Source organism: Lindgomyces ingoldianus (assembly GCF_010093535.1).
Source record: "Lindgomyces ingoldianus strain ATCC 200398 unplaced genomic scaffold BDR25scaffold_1, whole genome shotgun sequence".
Classification (NCBI taxonomy): Eukaryota; Fungi; Ascomycota; class Dothideomycetes; order Pleosporales; family Lindgomycetaceae; genus Lindgomyces; species Lindgomyces ingoldianus.
Genome location: NW_022985162.1, coordinates 2261149 through 2278148, shown reverse-complemented (window position 1 = coordinate 2278148; position 17000 = coordinate 2261149). Strand labels below are relative to the sequence as shown.

General features: G+C 51.0%; 4 protein-coding genes across 4 annotated transcripts; 3 read left to right on the top strand and 1 right to left on the bottom strand.

Moving 5' to 3' along the window:
• Positions 1–152: 152 nt before the first annotated feature.
• On the top strand, positions 153–768 carry BDR25DRAFT_348371 (uncharacterized protein; the record flags this gene model as incomplete). The annotated part of the gene is made up of 4 exons (XM_033694402.1): positions 153–167; positions 195–416; positions 476–571; positions 625–768. The coding sequence occupies 4 exons, from the start codon at positions 153–155 to the stop codon at positions 766–768; spliced, it is 477 nt and encodes a 158-aa protein (XP_033554926.1).
• On the bottom strand, positions 486–3838 carry BDR25DRAFT_299802 (uncharacterized protein). The gene has a single exon (XM_033689231.1). It carries the CDS (start codon positions 3741–3743, stop codon positions 804–806), a length of 2940 nt encoding a protein of 979 aa, XP_033554925.1. The 5' UTR covers positions 3744–3838; the 3' UTR covers positions 486–803.
• A 3570-nt stretch (positions 3839–7408) lies between these two features.
• Positions 7409–9131, top strand: BDR25DRAFT_205608 (uncharacterized protein; the record flags this gene model as incomplete). The annotated part of the gene is made up of 3 exons (XM_033684460.1): positions 7409–7763; positions 7814–7900; positions 7948–9131. 3 exons carry the CDS (start codon positions 7409–7411, stop codon positions 9129–9131), a joined length of 1626 nt encoding a protein of 541 aa, XP_033554924.1.
• A 2825-nt stretch (positions 9132–11956) lies between these two features.
• Positions 11957–16933, top strand: BDR25DRAFT_275800 (ABC transporter-like protein). The gene is made up of 8 exons (XM_033687514.1): positions 11957–13189; positions 13246–13372; positions 13422–14261; positions 14314–14426; positions 14486–15307; positions 15361–16027; positions 16087–16416; positions 16480–16933. Exons 1-8 carry the CDS (start codon positions 12437–12439, stop codon positions 16863–16865), a joined length of 4038 nt encoding a protein of 1345 aa, XP_033554923.1. The 5' UTR covers positions 11957–12436; the 3' UTR covers positions 16866–16933.
• Positions 16934–17000: the final 67 nt, after the last annotated feature.

The window sequence follows — 17000 nt, the reverse complement described above, 5'->3', positions numbered from 1 at the left end:
TGAATGAAGTAGGTTGGAGTAGGGGGTTGGTTTGAGGGGATATGGTTATGGATATTGTATGCTTATTGGTATATGAGATGAACTGAGATAGCATGATGAATGGATAGACTATGTTTGGTCTTTATGCTAGTGTGAGTATAACTGTATTGTTGATGGGTTTGCGTGATGTTGGGATTTGATGTTTGTGAGAGTAGAACTACTCGGGGCACCATGCTCTCTCACGTTCACTTTTCACAATCACTCTTCACGATTACCTCTCACGTCACCCCCCTCACATTCACTATTTCCCTCTAATATGCATGTCCACCCTTCACGCCCATCCTTCGCCTTCATTATTTGCTATTTTCTGCTCACTGTTGACCTCAACTGTCTCCATCATAACAGAACCCAGAAAAACAACGTTGAGTGGAAGTGAAGTAGAATTAATTCACGCGTATTTTGCCTAGGCACTAGACTAAGACATCATGTAATGTAGCTCCCACCTGATTTGATTCATTTTTCTATTACGCATTTCTCCCCCATCTATCCGACTACCTGCATGTTTATGAGAGCACTGTGCACGGAAGAAATTGTGACTATTCTTACATTTAGCTCGTCCTAGTCCCGCCTGCGATCAGTAGCTAGATGGGACGTGTTCGAATAGCTTCCATGCAGAGTGTTCACGGCTCATCACTCGCTCAATGCTGCCCCCAATCTTGTCGGAGCATCAAACCGCTCCCAAAAACACAAAATCCAGAAAGCCCAAAACTCTCCCTCTCACCATCATAATCTTACACACACCCTCTACTCCCTCTTCGCCCGCCTCAATTTACCCCCGACACCACAGCTAAGCCTCCATAAACCAGTCTCCTTACCCTAAAAAAGGTCCCCGCATCCCCATTCTTCGGATCCGCGAAACTATATGCTCCGCCATCGATTTCAATCTTGCCAGTTCCACTCTTCCGAATCGCAACAGTGCCATTGATGACCAACACACCCTCGCCCCGGAACTCGGCCGTCATACCTGAAGCCTGCATGGTTTTGCGGAGATCTGCGAGTCTGAGATCGCCGACATGGAAGGGCTGGGCGACGGAGCGGGTGGCAGATGCGAGGTTCGCGGGGACGATGTCGAGGATGGGCGTGAGGTTTATCTGTGGTTGCTCTTCTTTCTCTCCAGCTTTCTGAATGGGGACGTCGGAGGCGGGGTCTTGCAGTCTAACTTTCTTCTTCGCGGTGCCGTCGGTTTGTCGGATAGGGAGGGAGAGGGAGGCGGGCCGTAGGAGACCGGTAATAGCAACGACGCCGAGGCCGCGGACGTTTTGCCACTGAAGTTTGCGGACAAGGTCGCGGCTAAGCTTGACGGTCCAAGCGTTGGTGTCGACGCTGGCGTCAATTGTGGTGCCAATGGCGGGAGCAAAGACGTCGACGCTGCTGGTAGAGTCGCTGGAGCTTGCGTTTAGAAGTTGGCGACATTCGGAGGCGAGGTCATTAGTTTCTGCTGCTTCGCCGGCGATGAAGATGAGTTTGCGCGGCTTGATGAGAGGGACTAACATTTGGATAGCGCGGCGGTCGTGGAGGCCGGAGTAGTCGACGAAGGAGATCTGGCAGTTGAGTTGGAGGGTTTCAGTTCCGAAGATGAGCTTGGACGGGCCTTCGATCTTGTCTGCTTCATCCTCAGGTTCGCTGTCTGAGGACTCGGCGTCCTCAATACCAGTGCCTGAAGTACTCCCTCCGGCTCCATCTGTCCTTCGTCGTTTCCCGGCGCCGTTTGGTATGCGTCGCGCTCCATCACCAGGGCGAATAGCTGGATCATCCCACTTCCTCTTCATCCCAACCGCATTCTCCTTTTTACCCGCACCTTCGAGCAAACCTTCTGTTTCAACTTGATCCCTCTCATCAGCGCGGATAAACTCCTCCGGTCTAATCAGCTCTCCCATATCATCCGCCCGTCTTCTCTTTGCAACATAAGGGAACGATTTCTCCCGACCCTTCTTCCCCTGAACTTGATAGTCAAAGACGTTGTGGCGTCGAATCAAGATATTGATGCCCAACTCCGCATCGCTGAGCCCAAGTTTGTGTCGAGCGTGTTGTAATGTCGTTGCTGTGTTGAGCGCCTTGCCTTGATGCTCTATATCCGAGTCCTCGGAAGTTGTAGAGGTCGAGGAAGAGCGGTCATCTACCACGTCCGCGGACGCTTCTAATGTTGCTCCAGAGTCTCCTTGAATCGTGTTTTGTAGCTGCCGTTGGCGGGCTAGGTACTGTTGATACAAATGGAGCTCGTTGCCTTCAAGCGAAACCCTTTGCATGGATGGTATAAGTGCTTCAATACCGGCTGAGTTAATGACAGCGGTAGAGGGCGCATCTTGTCCTGATGAGGCATTCTGTTCGTTCCATAGCTCCCAAAGATATCTACCGAGACCCTTCTCCTGCCCGGATTTCTCACCCGCGCGCTGCGTGAGGATTATAAGATTGCGAGGATCTGACGCCATGACTTTGATGGCATCCTTGGAAAACCCCCATTCGAAAGAAGTGTCGCTTGCGAGAATCACACAAGGCTCAGCAGAGCCTAGCATCCTATTTACTTGGGATCTTCGTTCCAATAGGGTGATGTGTCTGAAGTCAAAAGGCGCCTTTGCTACCTTGTCCTCGTCTGCTTTATCATGGCTACTCTGCTGTCCCCGGCCACGTCTTAGATTTTGGGATTCTTGGGCCCCGGTGGCGGTTTCAAATTCCTTCACAATACCCTCTTCCATCCACTCCAGCATGCTCCGTACATATCTCATCGTAGCTCCGCTGGTTCTGCTGGCAAGGAAGGGCCTAGCGCGCCTTAACGGGCTATCTCCGTCCGCCTTTGTTGTCTCCGCCTGCCATGTTTCTTCTAGGAGATAGGCAAGCTCGAGGATGCGAGCGCTTGAATCCGAAGGAATAAGCACAGATCCGCCGTTCGCCACTGTTTCTCGAATCATTGAAAGGAGAGCGTCGTCTCGTTTGTGTCTTTGCCCCCCTATTGTCACCATACCAGCCCCTTTACTGCTACAAATCATTGCAGTTGGTCGGCGGAGCTGCTCGAGAACCTCTGAGCCACTGGTCCCGGGACCCCCGAGCCAGGCAGCGCCCGAGAGAACGTGCTCCCTTGCTTGATTCCAGTCTACTGCATAAACCACCGATTCCATATTGTGCTGTATATGCCATATTGTGCCTCCGAGGGTGTGCCCGGCGCTATAAGCGGTAATCGTGAGGCCACCAAGGGGTGGAGAGAAAGGTGACGGGAGCGGCTGATGCGGTTGGGAGTATTTGAGAGGGTTGATGAGGGAGAAATAGTTGCCGATTTCATCGACGGTCGGCGCCTGAAGCAATATGTTCGGATTACTTCCGTCCTTGGACGAGGGAAAAGCGAAGGCTGACTCATTGAGCGCGTCCTGGGGTATTACCGAGGAAGCCAGCGGCGTCGAGGCGTACAAGTCCTGGAGCAGGGTTCGCCCGAGGGAGATGACGGGAGTGGTGGCATAGACGGGTATACGCGTGAACAAAGGGAAGTGCTTGCAGCAGTGTGCGAAAGCTCCGAGATGGGAGGTTGTTGCGTGGGTCAGCAGGATGAACGAGAGCGTGGGAATATGTTTCTCGATGTTCTTCAGCTTCTCCACGTCGAAACTCTCGTCCCAGCCCGCGTCGATGAGCACTTTTATGCCGCCATCGAATTCGAGTAGAGACTGTGACGCCGCCGAGGCGGATTGCGCGCCCAGAAGCGGAGTGAAGTTGAACATGGTAGACGCGTTTAGTTATCTGGAAGATTGCGACACCACAAGCTAGCGCGCATGCTGGGCGGCGGGGTGGCACGGTAGTGATTGCTTTGGCTTGCCTGCTTGGAGTGAATGAGGTTCGAGCGACGACGCGGTCGGGAATCTATCTTGGCACGGAATAATAGTTTATCCGGAACCCAGCTGCACGAAACTTAGTAATGTTGAGCATCACCATATCCGGCAACGATTATCCCTGAAAGCTTCACGTTAAATATTTTCTTCTCCTGTGTCGTCTGTTGTTCCTCCATCGAGTTTCTTTACCTTCGGTTACTCACCAACAAGGATATCCCTTTCTAGAACGACACCACCGTTGCTCGCTTGAGGCAGATTCATCGATGTCTGGCCTTTGATGTTGCTCACAACTGGATACTGTTTACTCTGTGATTGGATCTGAAGTGTTTGCTGAGTTCCTATTCTCGAAACAGCTTTGCTTGTCGGGTTACCGAGAGCAGCTTAGCTAGAAAAGCATCTCCAGCTCACCACTTATCCACCATATACCCTCAGGCTCGAAGTACCGATCACAAATCGCTAATCATCTCTGCAATCTTTGGGGTTGTCCGCTCTGTTCAGGCTCCCGCATTTCCCTCGTTAGAATTTTCTCTGATATATTGTCATAACATGCAGCCTCTGTTGACGCCTCCCGCTTGGGCGGACGTCCCGGATGTCCCACACACAGTACCGTCTCCTTGGTAATTCATCGAAGCTTAACAGGAGGGAATATTGAGGCTTCAGCTGCATTTCCCATCGACAATATGTTTTTCGCAGGGTGACTTGCAGCCCCTCTCAGTCCTCGAGACGTGTCAGCCAACCAAGCCAACCCCGCGTCAGCCATGCCGCTAAAATATGCACGTCACGCATTTATCCTTCGCTTCCTCCTCCACAGAGACTACCACACCACCTCGTCGGCTCCTTGCGTCCGTTACCTTCCAAGCAATAATGAACTAATGTAAGTCATCTTGTTGACGGCGCTCGCTACCTTCTGCAGGGACGAGCATTCAGGAAGTCGTTCATCAGACTCCAAGTTTGCGGAGAGCTGAAAATCGGATTCGCGGGAACTTCGCGGGCCTAATGCAGCCATGAACTCCCGACGATCACTGGCTGCTCACTCGAAACTTTGTTGATCGAGATTCTGCAAGCTAGCGTGTTACCGGCACATCACGGCGTCCACCAGCGCCCAACAGAGTCCTGCCAACGGATGCCAGGTTGATGCTTCCTCGGCCCTTTCAATACTTGCAGGGCAAAACAATGCGGTACAGTTTGTCCGAGGGCTGACGCAGCTGCAGCGAGCTCAATCTGGCGTTGTGACCATGCACCGAAAACAGATGTGAAGCTGTCGTTGTCTCCGCACTTTCAAGGTTTCGTTAGCGTTATGAGCAAATTACTACCCAGTACCACAGTACACAGGGTTTGGAGCACAAGAGATTCCGTTTCCCCCAACCTCGTCTTGTCAAGGGAATATCCCGATTCAAGGTTAGGCGGCTCTCAAGGAAACGAGTCTGGAGCCAGCTGCTGGAGCGTGCTCTCAAACCCGCTGCGCTCCGTCTCCCGCCCGCTAAATGCTAAAATTTGAAGTCTCAAATTTCGGCACAGATACGCGATACCAGCTCATCCAAATCCGAGTTCGTCAATAAGTATCAAATGAAAGGGAATCGGCTTTTCTCCGACTGGGCAGCGACATGACGTGCTGCGCAAAGACTATCCCACAAGGAGGCCCAGATAGCGGGGTGTAGATTCCTTTTTGCTGTCGAGCTCACTGCCCACATGAAAGTCGTCTCATGCGGGGGCTGCCCGCGTCTGCGTAAAACTACTGTTCAAACTTTGGACCGGCAGCTAGCCTAGCCCAACGTGACCTAGGATGGCCGAATTCCCCAGGATCTACGCACCAAGAGGCGCATCGTGGTCCTTGCTTTCCTGCGGCTTGAAGCTCCAAACGTTCGACGCGGCTGGAGTCAGCTTCGTCATCAATGTTCATGCCAGAAGCATTGACAAATGCGGGATGGAAATGATCTAAATTCGCGAAAAGACGGAAACGCTGTCACTTGTTGTACAAGATGGCAATGGACCGTGGTACAGCAGGCCTCACTCTCCACAGGACCAATCTTCCAAGGTTGTGTTGCAGTCTAGACCAAAGTGTCGCGTCGTCACTAACTGCTGGAGCGCGCAGCCATCGTTTGATGGCGTTTGGGACAAATACTCAGCAGCAGCATATCAAAAGGCCGACGCTGCCAATCTAGCATTGGCTAGACATCAGGGCTAATCAGGTGTTTGATGCTGCAAATAGCTGCAGCAGCGTTCACTGGTTTTGCATCCTTCCCCGCTGTCCCATCATGGAACCACCATCATCATGGCCCGCCGTTGCTGAGGCCTATCAGCCAACAATATTGCAGAGATGTGCGTGGGCACACTGGCCAAGTGAGGAAAAGGATGATGGGTCTAGGGCGCAACGAGTAATGACACGATACAATACGCATGGCCGTACTGCAAATACGTTATATACAACAAGCCATCGACGAGGTGGCAGCGTCCGCAGCACCTAGTGCTCACAGACAGGCGCCTTTTGACACTGGCGTCGTCTTTTACGAAGCCACGGTGCAGGCCTTCATTCCCACACCAGTCCGACCTCCCACAGTCCCACTTGCGCGCAGTGCACCTCTCCAACCTTTGGCCTGCACCCTGCTTTAAGTTTAAAAGAGGTGGCCCAGCAACTCGGGCCAGCTTCTAGGGTCACCCATTTCAACCACTTCAGAGGTGTGTCTGAGTCGAATTGGACGTCTCCGCCGAGCACGGCAGGATCTATACATTAACTTACTCGGTTCACTATATACCTTCTTCCCTACCTTGCTGTGCGACTTGAGCTAAGGAGGAGTTGGAGCGCTCTTGCACCCTGCCCCGGCACTTTAGCTCTGTCTTCCTAGTCGTTAAAGTCGTATCCCCTCCCCGCTCAGCAGATCGCCCTCTCACACATCTTCCTCTGTGCACGGCTGGCTGCACACGTTGAGTCTCCCCTCCTCTCGGTCCGCCTGTCCACCTACCACCTGCCACCTACCGCTTACAACCAACTCCCCTGCCACAACGCTCGCCACCCTTTTCTGCTTCCAGCTCATCGCTCCTCAGCCGTCGCCGCGGTGCGTGTGCAGGTGCATTATTTTGCGACCTCATTCCCGTCCATCCACCCTCCTCTAATTGGCCCTTGCGCCCCACCCTTCGCTAAGGAGGCGTCCCCCGCTCCTCGCAACGCTGCCGTCGTGCGATCGCTCGAGGCGTCAGACCCAGACCTTGAACCCTCTCCCCAATTTTCCTGTCAACAACTCCACGTTCTCTCGGAGCACGGGCAACGCCTTTGACTCGCGGCACTTCATTCTGTCTGTCTTGAAATTTCTCCATTCGAATCTCCTATCCTCGCCTGTATTCTCATACTGGCCGAGAGGTAGAGGGTTCGCACCGGAAGCAGGCCATTGCCGATCGCCTTCCTACCCGCGGGACCGCGACGTCCAATGTGTGCCGCCATCAGCCTGTAAAACTTCGAACTCTCACGACGGTTAGGCCGAATGATCTCGACCCTCTCTTTCGGGCAACCGCCGCCTCGAGCGCACGCTCGCCTGAGCATTAGCTCATCTCCACAGCCCTCCATGTCATCCAGCAGCGACTCCCCGATAAACACGCCCATATTCGACGCAAACATGCTACCATTCTCAGATGCACGCACCGACTCACGGTCGGAATCACGGACCGCCTCAGACGATATTGTACCCAAAATCGAGGAATGTGAAGTAGATTTGGCAGATGTAAAGGAAGAGCCAGGCGCAGAGGAACCACCTATTTCACCTACGGAACCCCAACAAGTGCGAAAACGACGCGGGCGCCCTCGCATATATCCTCCTCGTTCCCCGACCACGTCGTCGAAGAATACAAAGGCGCGGTCAAAGACTGGATGCGCAACTTGTCGCAGACGGAAGAAGAAGTGTGATGAGACAAAACCATTCTGTAATCATCCTACCACCCTATCCCCTAGCCGGCGAATTAACATGATATAGGCTTGTCTTGCCAGAAGAATAATATTCACTGCGAAGGCTACAAGCCCGTAGAAATATGGAAGAGTGGAAAAGAGCGGGCAGCAGAAGGTGTGAATCTATGCTTACAAAAAGGGCTTAGCTAATTCATATTCAAGCCCGGAGAACCTCCGTCGATATCAAATTTGAGCTCCCTCCTCTCATGGAAGGCGTAGAGAACGACCTAGATCGTCTTCTCTTACAACATTTCGTTAGCAGAGCGAGTTGCGTTCTCAGCTTGCACGGCGATCAGTCAACCAATCCTTTCACCAGGATCCTTCTGCCAATGGCACTTCGACATGAAGGGCTAATGCACTCTGTGCTGTGTCTGTCCGCATCACATCTATGTTCGCTAAATCCGTCGCAAGAATACGAGGACAGACAAACGCACCACAGGGGGAAGGCACTACATTTGCTCAACCAGGATCTAGAACGACACAAAGCCGGCCAAGGAGGTTCTATGATTTATGAGGATTCTAACGTTGCTCAGATATTGCTACATTTGCTGCATTCGATTTGCGATGGGAACACGTCTGGTGAATACAGGATGCATATGCTAGCCGCGAAGAGAATATCGATGACGCAAAAGTCGAAGAATCCGGAATTTCAGAGTCTTTTCGACGAGTTCTTCTACTATCACTGGATTGCGAGTCAGATCACATCTCTGGATGGCCATGAGGTTCCGATGATGGAGGACTTCCAACTTCCTTTCCAGATCAACCCGGAAACAGCGGCGCTGATTGGGGTATCTGACGGCTTGTTCGGATTTATCTCGAAGATTAGTAATTTGCGACGCAAGATTCGGGCTCGTATAGACAATCATCTGGATCCGACTATGGACTACGAAGCATTGCTTGCCACGCACGCGATCGACTCTGGTTTACGCAGCTGGGTATGTCCGCAGACGCCAGGTACTCCTCGATACACCATTTCCATGTTATACAGACAAGCCACATGGGTTTATTTGTATCGAACTACAAAGGAGTCCCGCCCACATCCATATATCAAAGACGCCGTTGACGACGGAATCAAGTATATCAACGAGCTACCCGCTGAGGGTTGGGTACAGAGCAATGTACTACTACCGTTGTTTCTAATTGGATGCGCTGCGTTTGAAGAAGAGCAGCGCGTTGAGATCAACAGAGCCTTTATGGGTTTAACAGCATGTACTGGACTTGGAAACATTGGATTTGCGAAAGAAGTCGTTGACAAAATCTGGGAGTTAATGGACGCCGACGACGCCGAATCATGGGACTGGGAGAAAATCATCAACACCAAAGGATGGGATTTCCTCGCGACTTGAAAGAAAGCATGCGTTTACGTTGCGCACACCGTTTAGTAAATGGATAGACGGCTTTCGATCACGAATTTTCGGAGTTGACATGGATCTATATTCCAAGGGTTGCTTGAACTCCATCTTCTATGTCAAATCGGCGTATTCAAATCAGGTTTCCGGGTTGCATCGGGCAGGCATGCTTCTTGAGCATGGGCGGTATTGGAGGCAAAATTTTTTTCCAGTTCGCATTTGCCTTCTTTTGTCAGCTTTACAATATCTCCCATAATTCTGTCTAGCGTTTTTTCTCTGGTAGAGGCAAAGTTTTTGAAGGCGTCGGAGGATGATGCATGGCCTGGCGTGGTTGCACATAGCTGTAAAGGGAGCCTCTTGACGATCTGGGAGACTATATTTCTCGCACTATTTGGACACGTATGTAGGTACCCACTTAGGGACAATCATGCACACATGTTCTTCCACTCTCCTATCCATCATCATCACATCGCAATGAGAGTGTGATTCGTCACCAGGGGCATCCCTTCACGTCCGGTTCGTTACCGCTCCTGGTTTTACCGGCATAATATCCTACTCCAATTATGCTAACGCCCAAACCCCAGTACATTCCTCGCCCTCGTCTCACTCTTTACTCGAAAAAGTGTTTCTTGACACTTGTACCACCATGTCGGCGTTTAGTCGACTCATGGATGAACGTGAGCGGTCCATTGAAGCTTGTCAAAGAGTCAAGGCGAGGCCTGCAAGAGGTTGGCATTTAGCCGGCGCGGGAACATTCGTTCGAATTGTGGAGAAAACGCGGAGTCTAAGAGCATGCCTCAGGAACCGGGAAGCCTGACCGCGATCCAAAATAAATGAACCGTCACTGAAAATCATTCCAGTAGTTCGGCGCCAGATGGCTCAATGCGGTAGGCTGCGTGGGGTGAATAGATGGACAGATGGTCGGCCATGAACGGGTCGCCATGCCATTGCCATGCCTTGGTTCTTGTGGCGCGCAGTAGACACTGCATGCTATTTATCCAGAGCAGCTTTGGAACGTTCTCCGTCGGCTTCCCCTTTTTCACGATTTCAAATTGGGTAGAAGGTGCCTGAGAGCGCTTGCTAGAAACATCGCCATGTCCAATGCGGCCGGCGTGGGGGTGACCCGTAGGGCAGATTCTCCCCGTTGGGACTAGATGTTAAACAGTGCGCTTGAAGACACTTGCAACAGGCTCATTCTGGACGTCATCCATCGAATATCACATATATTATTAACCTCTTTCCGTTGGTCCTCCCTTGCTTCATTTCCACTCTGGTGGCTTTCTCAGGCCACCGTGCGAAAGATTTTTTTGCAAAGTCCTCAGATTTCTCACGTTTCCGATTGCGCACGCAGCCTCTTTGAGGCCATCCGACCCTTCATGTGATGAGCCTGACACTTCGCCCTCGGGAGTGCCGGATAAGATACAGGGCTATACAAGACGCTTCGCGTGCCACACCGCTTGTCGTTATTCCCGTAGAGGTTTATGCCAGCAGCGTCCAGATTCAGCTAAGGAGTACCATTTTGAGATACACAGTAATGACTAGTGCTTTAAGTTGTTGTCGATCAATGATAGCGGGAATCGGAGTTCTTGTGCCTGCATCTCAGATGCTCAACGGTACCGGATAACGCAGTGGGTGGGCACCAACTGTAAGGATTGTGGTTCCTTGCTCACCGATGTCAGCAAGCCAAGTGCCAAAACCCACGAGGCAAAACGGTTCAAATGGTGTTAGGATTTAGAATGGAGGGATCAACACCAGTTCGGAGAGTGAGATTTAGAACTTTGAATTCAGGCCGCGTGAACACCATAACACGGACCTGCAACCATAATCCATCACTTGATCAAGCTGACACGAACCAGTCAGCATTTTACATTGCAATCCGAAATAACCGTCAGAAAACGTGGTGTCGAGGTGCCTGGTCGTCAAGAACGTCGGGCGACTTGTCGCCGAGAACAGGAGGATGTTCGGATATAATGGTTTACCTATTTTGGCACTCCACGATTTGTCCGACCACGAGGCACTCAGGAGGGGGTCCACGTGAGAGATGCCCTGGTCCCCTCTCGGCCGTCGTGATTACAAGTTGATTATCTGATGCGGAACTTGGTGCGAAAGGGCAGAGAGCCAATAGCGAGCAAACGCCTGATGGTGGTGCGAGTCTCAGCTCGGCTGGGTAATTCCAGGCCGAAGATCATTCGTGAATGTCCGACCAACACATGCAGGACGAAGTTTGAGGACACGTGCATGCGTGGACGCTCGAAACACCCATACTTTCTGGAATGAGTACGCCTCTGAGACAATGGCGCATAGAGGCGTCTTAAGCGAATATGACTCGAGGAGGCCATCGGAAGCCGTCGATAGGTCGAATGGAACTTTTATGCCGCTGTCGTCCAACGTCGAAGGATTGGATCGAAAAATTATCGCGATCAGGGAAGGGCAAACAGATTACCAGTATAACAGAGATGCTGCACAATGGCTCGTATCTTGGGTTTCTTTGATTCCAACGTAGCGACATACCTGAAAAGGTAAACCAGTGGATCTGGCTTCCGGCAACTGGCTGTTCTTTGGGTTGGCCACATGAGGACCCCCAAATCCCAAAACCCAAACAGCTCACCCTTGCATCGTCGCTTCTCAGCGATTCAGGCGGCGCCGAGCGGCGCATCATTCAGAGCTCATGCCACCCGTCGGATCCTCCTCGTTGTTGAAGTGCCGAGCAGCCCAGGATCTGCCGGATACGTGTATCAAAAACTGTTGACAGTAAGAAGATATCAAGCCCGTCGGTTGCGCTGGTATTTTATATGTTACACGGTGGTCGCGATTGGAGCAGCGGAAGGAAGTCCGATGGTTGTAGCTCAGGACGGCCGGATCGGGTCCCAAAGTCCAGCTTGTGGGTCCAGTACGGGATCCCGCAGCTGTGCCCATGCTTTGAGGCGTTGAGAGGGAACAGACTTCTTCTCTCGAGTGGATACAGACTCCTTTTTCCAGCCACTGTGGCTTGCCTGCAGACGAGGAAAGAGGTCTTCAGCCAAACCTTGGGGACGTCGACTTCATCCTAAGCTTCGAGATTTCTTGCTTTTGTTCCAAGCATGAATATTGTTGGTGGTAAAACTAAAGGAACGCACACGGTGCCGCTCTCGGTTGGCAAGCGAGACAACGGCCATCCTGCCTGGGGTCACAGAAGCTGGTTGCAAAACATCGCAGCGTAGCGACAGGAAACTCTTGTCCTCTCCAGGGCAGAGTTTTCGCCTCCATCATGTCTTCTCTTCCCTTTCTCACCCCTCTGAGTCTTCCCGCAGTTGGCAGCGGCCATGATGGAAGTGTCAGGCCACAGTTTGGAAATGGTGACGGACAACAAGGAGAAAATAAGGAGAGAAAGCCCCTCGCCACTGCCGAGGCCCAACGACCACCATGTCGAACTCGAGCCCCCGCTCATGACAACAGATTCTATTCGCCCCAACACCAACAATACCTCAGACCGTGAGACTGCAATTTCTCTTCGTGAGGTCGACCCTGTCTCACTCCGGCTTGACCACCTCTGTGTGTCGGTTGACGAGTCACCAGGCCTCGTAGCAGGCCTCTTCTCGAAGTCAAAAGCCAAACCCCCTGGAAGCAATGTAGATACAACAACCGGCCATGTCAAGACTATTCTTGACGACATCTCGGCAGACATCCCAAACGGGACGCTCACGGCGATCATTGGCGGAAGCGGAAGCGGGAAAACGTCCCTGCTTAACCAAATGAGCGGTCGCATGCATGGTAATCGACTTTCTGTTTCAGGACGCACCTTGTTTAATGGCGACGCGGGGAATGGTTCAGGGATCAGGAGCGCATACGTTATCCAGCAAGACATTCTCCTGCCTACGCTGACAGTTCGTGAAACGTTGACGTATGCTGCTCAATTAAGACTACCGCCATCAATCAGTCAAGATGAGCGCAAGCAATTAGTCGAGGAAGTTATCATGGAGCTTGGTCTGAAAGAAGCGGCAGACACTAGGATTGGAAACCACGAACATCGTGGCTGTAGTGGCGGTGAGAAGAGGCGGACGAGCATTGGTGTTCAGGCAAGTTGTAATGGCATGAAGTGCTTTAATTTAAGATGGCCAACGCATATTCACAGCTGCTGTCAAATCCAAGCCTACTATGGCTTGATGAACCTACAACCGGACTAGACTCGACGAGCGCATTTCAAATCGTGAAGACGCTGCAGAGCCTAGCAAGAAAAGGAAGGAATATCATTATGACTAGTCAGTTTCTCAACCTCGCGAGCATGCTAGGTATATTAACAATATGCAGTACACCAACCTCGTTCTGAGATATGGAATCTATTCGACAACATTATTATCCTGAGCAGGGGAGGAAGTCCAGCATATGCTGGTAGGGCAGATGACTGTATCTCGTATTTCGCTGGCTTAGGTTACAACCTTCCCCCCTTTGTCAATCCAGCAGAGCATCTAATCGACATCGTTTCTATCGACAACCGTAGTGCAGAAGCTGAAGAGATAGCACAAATTCGTGTTAATCGTATCAAGGATGCCTGGAGGCAGCACAGTTCAAAGATCTCGATTAACACCGATGGAGAAGGCTTCAATGCCATCGCTAGGCGGCCAGTAAAAGTTCCCAACTCCAAACGAACTTCGCTTTTACAGCAAATCCGCGTTCTAACTGCCCGGACATGGGTCGTTACTATTCGAGATCCTATGGGCATGTTTGGCAGTCTTGTTGAAGCTATTGGTATGGCGATCATTACTGGATGGATCTTTCTTCAGCTTGATGGCTCACTCTCTGGCATCCGTTCTCGCCAAGGTGCCCTTTATACTGCTGCCGCGCTTCAAGGGTATTTGATTCTTCTTTACGAGACATATCGTCTAACAACGGATATTCAGCTCTTCGACGAAGAGTCACGACAAGGCGTGGTGGGAGTTCCAGCATTTCTTATCTCCAGAAGGTTGGCCCGATTCTTCATCGAAGATGTTCCAGTGCCACTAATATTCTCGCTCGTATTCTACTTTATGGCCGGCTTCCGGAAAGATGGAGCCGAGTTTCTCACCTTCTTTAGTGTTATTCTCTTAGAGCAGTATATTGCTGTATGCTTTGCAACTACTTGTGTCGCTATTTGCAGACATTTCGCAGGAGGTAACGTTGCATGAACCACACCCCTGAGTAGTATCATTGACAAATGAACTAGCTAGTCTCGTTGCTAATCTCGCGTATACCCTTCAATCGATGGCTTGCGGGTACTTCATTCAGTCAAATACCATTCCTATCTATGTCCGATGGACCAAGTGGATAGCTTATGTAGTGAGTGGCTGGCGGGTCACCCATCTTTAATTAGATATTGCTGCTAACTGGGCTTGCAGTTCTATGCGTTCGGTGCTCTTGCCGCCAATGAGTTTTACGGCCACTTCTACACCTGTCCACTCGAAGGAGGTCCATCGAATCCCGCTTGCAAAGAATATACCGGCCAATATATCCTCGATTCCCTGGGTCTTCCTAATGACTGGGTATGGCGCCCAATCCTGGCCCTGCTCGGGTTTGCTTTGGCGTTTTACCTCGGTGCCGCAGTGTTTCTCACGTTCTGGAGGGTAGAAATTGGTATGGCTAGAGCTAGACCAATGGATACCGACGATTCGGCTGGAAAAGAGAAGATGGCTGCAAGGACCGTCGGTGAGGTTCGAACTATCACCATTCGACTCGAGGGGTACGGGCTAGACGTCGAAAAGCGTTCATTGAAACGAAAGTTCACCAAGGAGATACTCAAGCCTCTTACTACTGACTTCCAGCCTGGAACTCTTAATGTTGTCATGGGGCCTTCGGGGTCAGGCAAAACTTCTTTATTGAACAGTATGGCAGGGAGATTAAAAGATGATATATCAACGAGATACAAGAAATTTGGCAGCATGACTTTCAATGGTCTTGCCCCTTCGGAAAACGTCGTTCACGCTATCTGTTCGTTTGTTACGCAAGATGACGATGCCCTTCTTGCGTCACTCACAGTCCGAGAGACGCTGCGTTACGCAGCCGGCCTTCGACTTCCCAAGTGGATGTCTACGAAGCAGAAATACCAGAAAGCGGAAGAAATCCTCTTGAAGATGGGTCTGAAGGACTGCGCGGACAATCTGATTGGGAACGATCTCATCAAAGGTATCAGTGGTGGAGAGAAGAGGCGAGTGACTATCGCTGTAAGTATCTTTCCCGAGAGTACAGTATTACCATCTCTAAGGTCCTTTCGCAGATTCAAATTCTTACGGAGCCCCGCGTACTCTTACTTGATGAACCCCTCTCAGGGTTGGACGCATTCACAGCTTCTTCGATAATGGACGTCCTGCGTGGCCTCGCAGATGAGGGCCGTACTCTCGTAATTACGATCCATCAGCCACGCTCGGATACCTTCGCGCACTTCGGCAACATCCTGCTTCTTGCTCGCGGAGGCGCTCCAGTTTATGCTGGGCCAGGACGAGAAATGCTCAGACACTTCAAATCCCTAGGTCACGAGTGCCCTCGGCACGTCAATCCTGCAGACTTTGCTCTCGACCTAATAACTGTGGACCTCCAACATGAAGCACGAGAAGTAGCCAGCAGAGCCAAAGTTCGTTCTCTTATCCAATCCTGGACTTCGGACCGCTTCCCTGCCGCTCGAATAGGTTCAATTGCTACTCCTGCTGAACTTGGTGCTCTAGCTCGATCTCCTGCGAGTTTCGTATCTGCATTCCTAATTCTAGTTAGGAGAGCTACAAAAAATTTCTTTCGACAGCCGGATCTAATCACTGCGAGGATTATGCAGGTGGTTGGTTTAGGGATTGTACTTGCACTGTTCTTTGCGCCGCTTAAGAATGATTACTTTAGCATTCAGAATCGGTTGGGGTTTGTTATCGAGATTGCACCGTTGTATTTTGTTGGCAGTAAGTCGGGTTTTGGATCCTTCTTAGCGCGAAAGGACATGCCCACTGACATTTCACAGTGCTCCAAAACGTTGCCGTTTACCCTGGTGAGCGAGACGTCTTCTATCGCGACTATGAAGACCGAATTTATGGCGTCGAAGCCTTCTTCCTAACCTACACTGTGATCGAAACGCCATTTGAAATCGTCAGCTCACTCATCTTCTCGATACTGGTATGTATTGCCTGTGGGTTACAACGTACAGCGAAAGTATACTTCATTATGGCGTTCAATGCGTTTTGCATTGTAAGCTGTGGAGAAAGCCTTGGTATCGCTTTCAATACTCTTTTTACGCATACTGGTTTCTCGGTAAACTGTATGAGCGTGTTTCTATCAGTGGCACAGATTATGGGTAGGTGAAATCTAAACTACCTGCTCTCAGCATCTTGCCCGTACGAGATGTTAATGGACGTAGGTGGTGTAATGTCCCTCGACATCCCCAGCTTCCTCCAAGCCTTCAACCACCTCTCTCCAATCAAATACGCCATCGGCAACATGGCGCCATACACCCTCCGCAACCAGCACTTTACCTGCCAAGACTGGCAGAAACTTCCGAACGGCAAGTGCCCGATTACGACGGGTGAGGAAGTACTTGACCTGTACCATCTCAATAAGAATCCAGAAATAAATATAATGGCGTTGGGTATCTGCGCGATTGTATATAGGGTGCTGGCGTATGTGATTTTGAAGATGGTGAGGGAAAGGTGGTTGGGTAGGTTGTGGGGGAAGACTGCTGGGATGAGGTCGAAAATGGTGAGTTCGACGCCACAGGCCTCCAATCTTTCGGAGGGGACAGTTTAGTGAGGTTAAGGTTGAGGTGTTCGGAAGGGACTTTGGAATACATTTATGTTAGAATAGAAATGATAAATAGATTTCTTCACGTCCAAAAATGGACGGCTCCATGGTAACAAACGTGGTCAATCATACAGTGTGTTT

Excerpts from the sequence above, each read along its gene's own strand:
- BDR25DRAFT_275800 (XM_033687514.1), top strand. The coding sequence starts at position 12,437 with ATGATGGAAGTGTCAGGCCACAGTTTGGAAATGGTGACGGACAACAAG. Across the intron at positions 13,190-13,245 it reads GGACGAGCATTGGTGTTCAG|CTGCTGTCAAATCCAAGCCT; the intron begins GCAAGTTGTAAT and ends GCATATTCACAG. Across the intron at positions 14,427-14,485 it reads CCAAGTGGATAGCTTATGTA|TTCTATGCGTTCGGTGCTCT; the intron begins GTGAGTGGCTGG and ends CTGGGCTTGCAG.
- BDR25DRAFT_299802 (XM_033689231.1), bottom strand. The coding sequence starts at position 3,743 with ATGTTCAACTTCACTCCGCTTCTGGGCGCGCAATCCGCCTCGGCGGCG.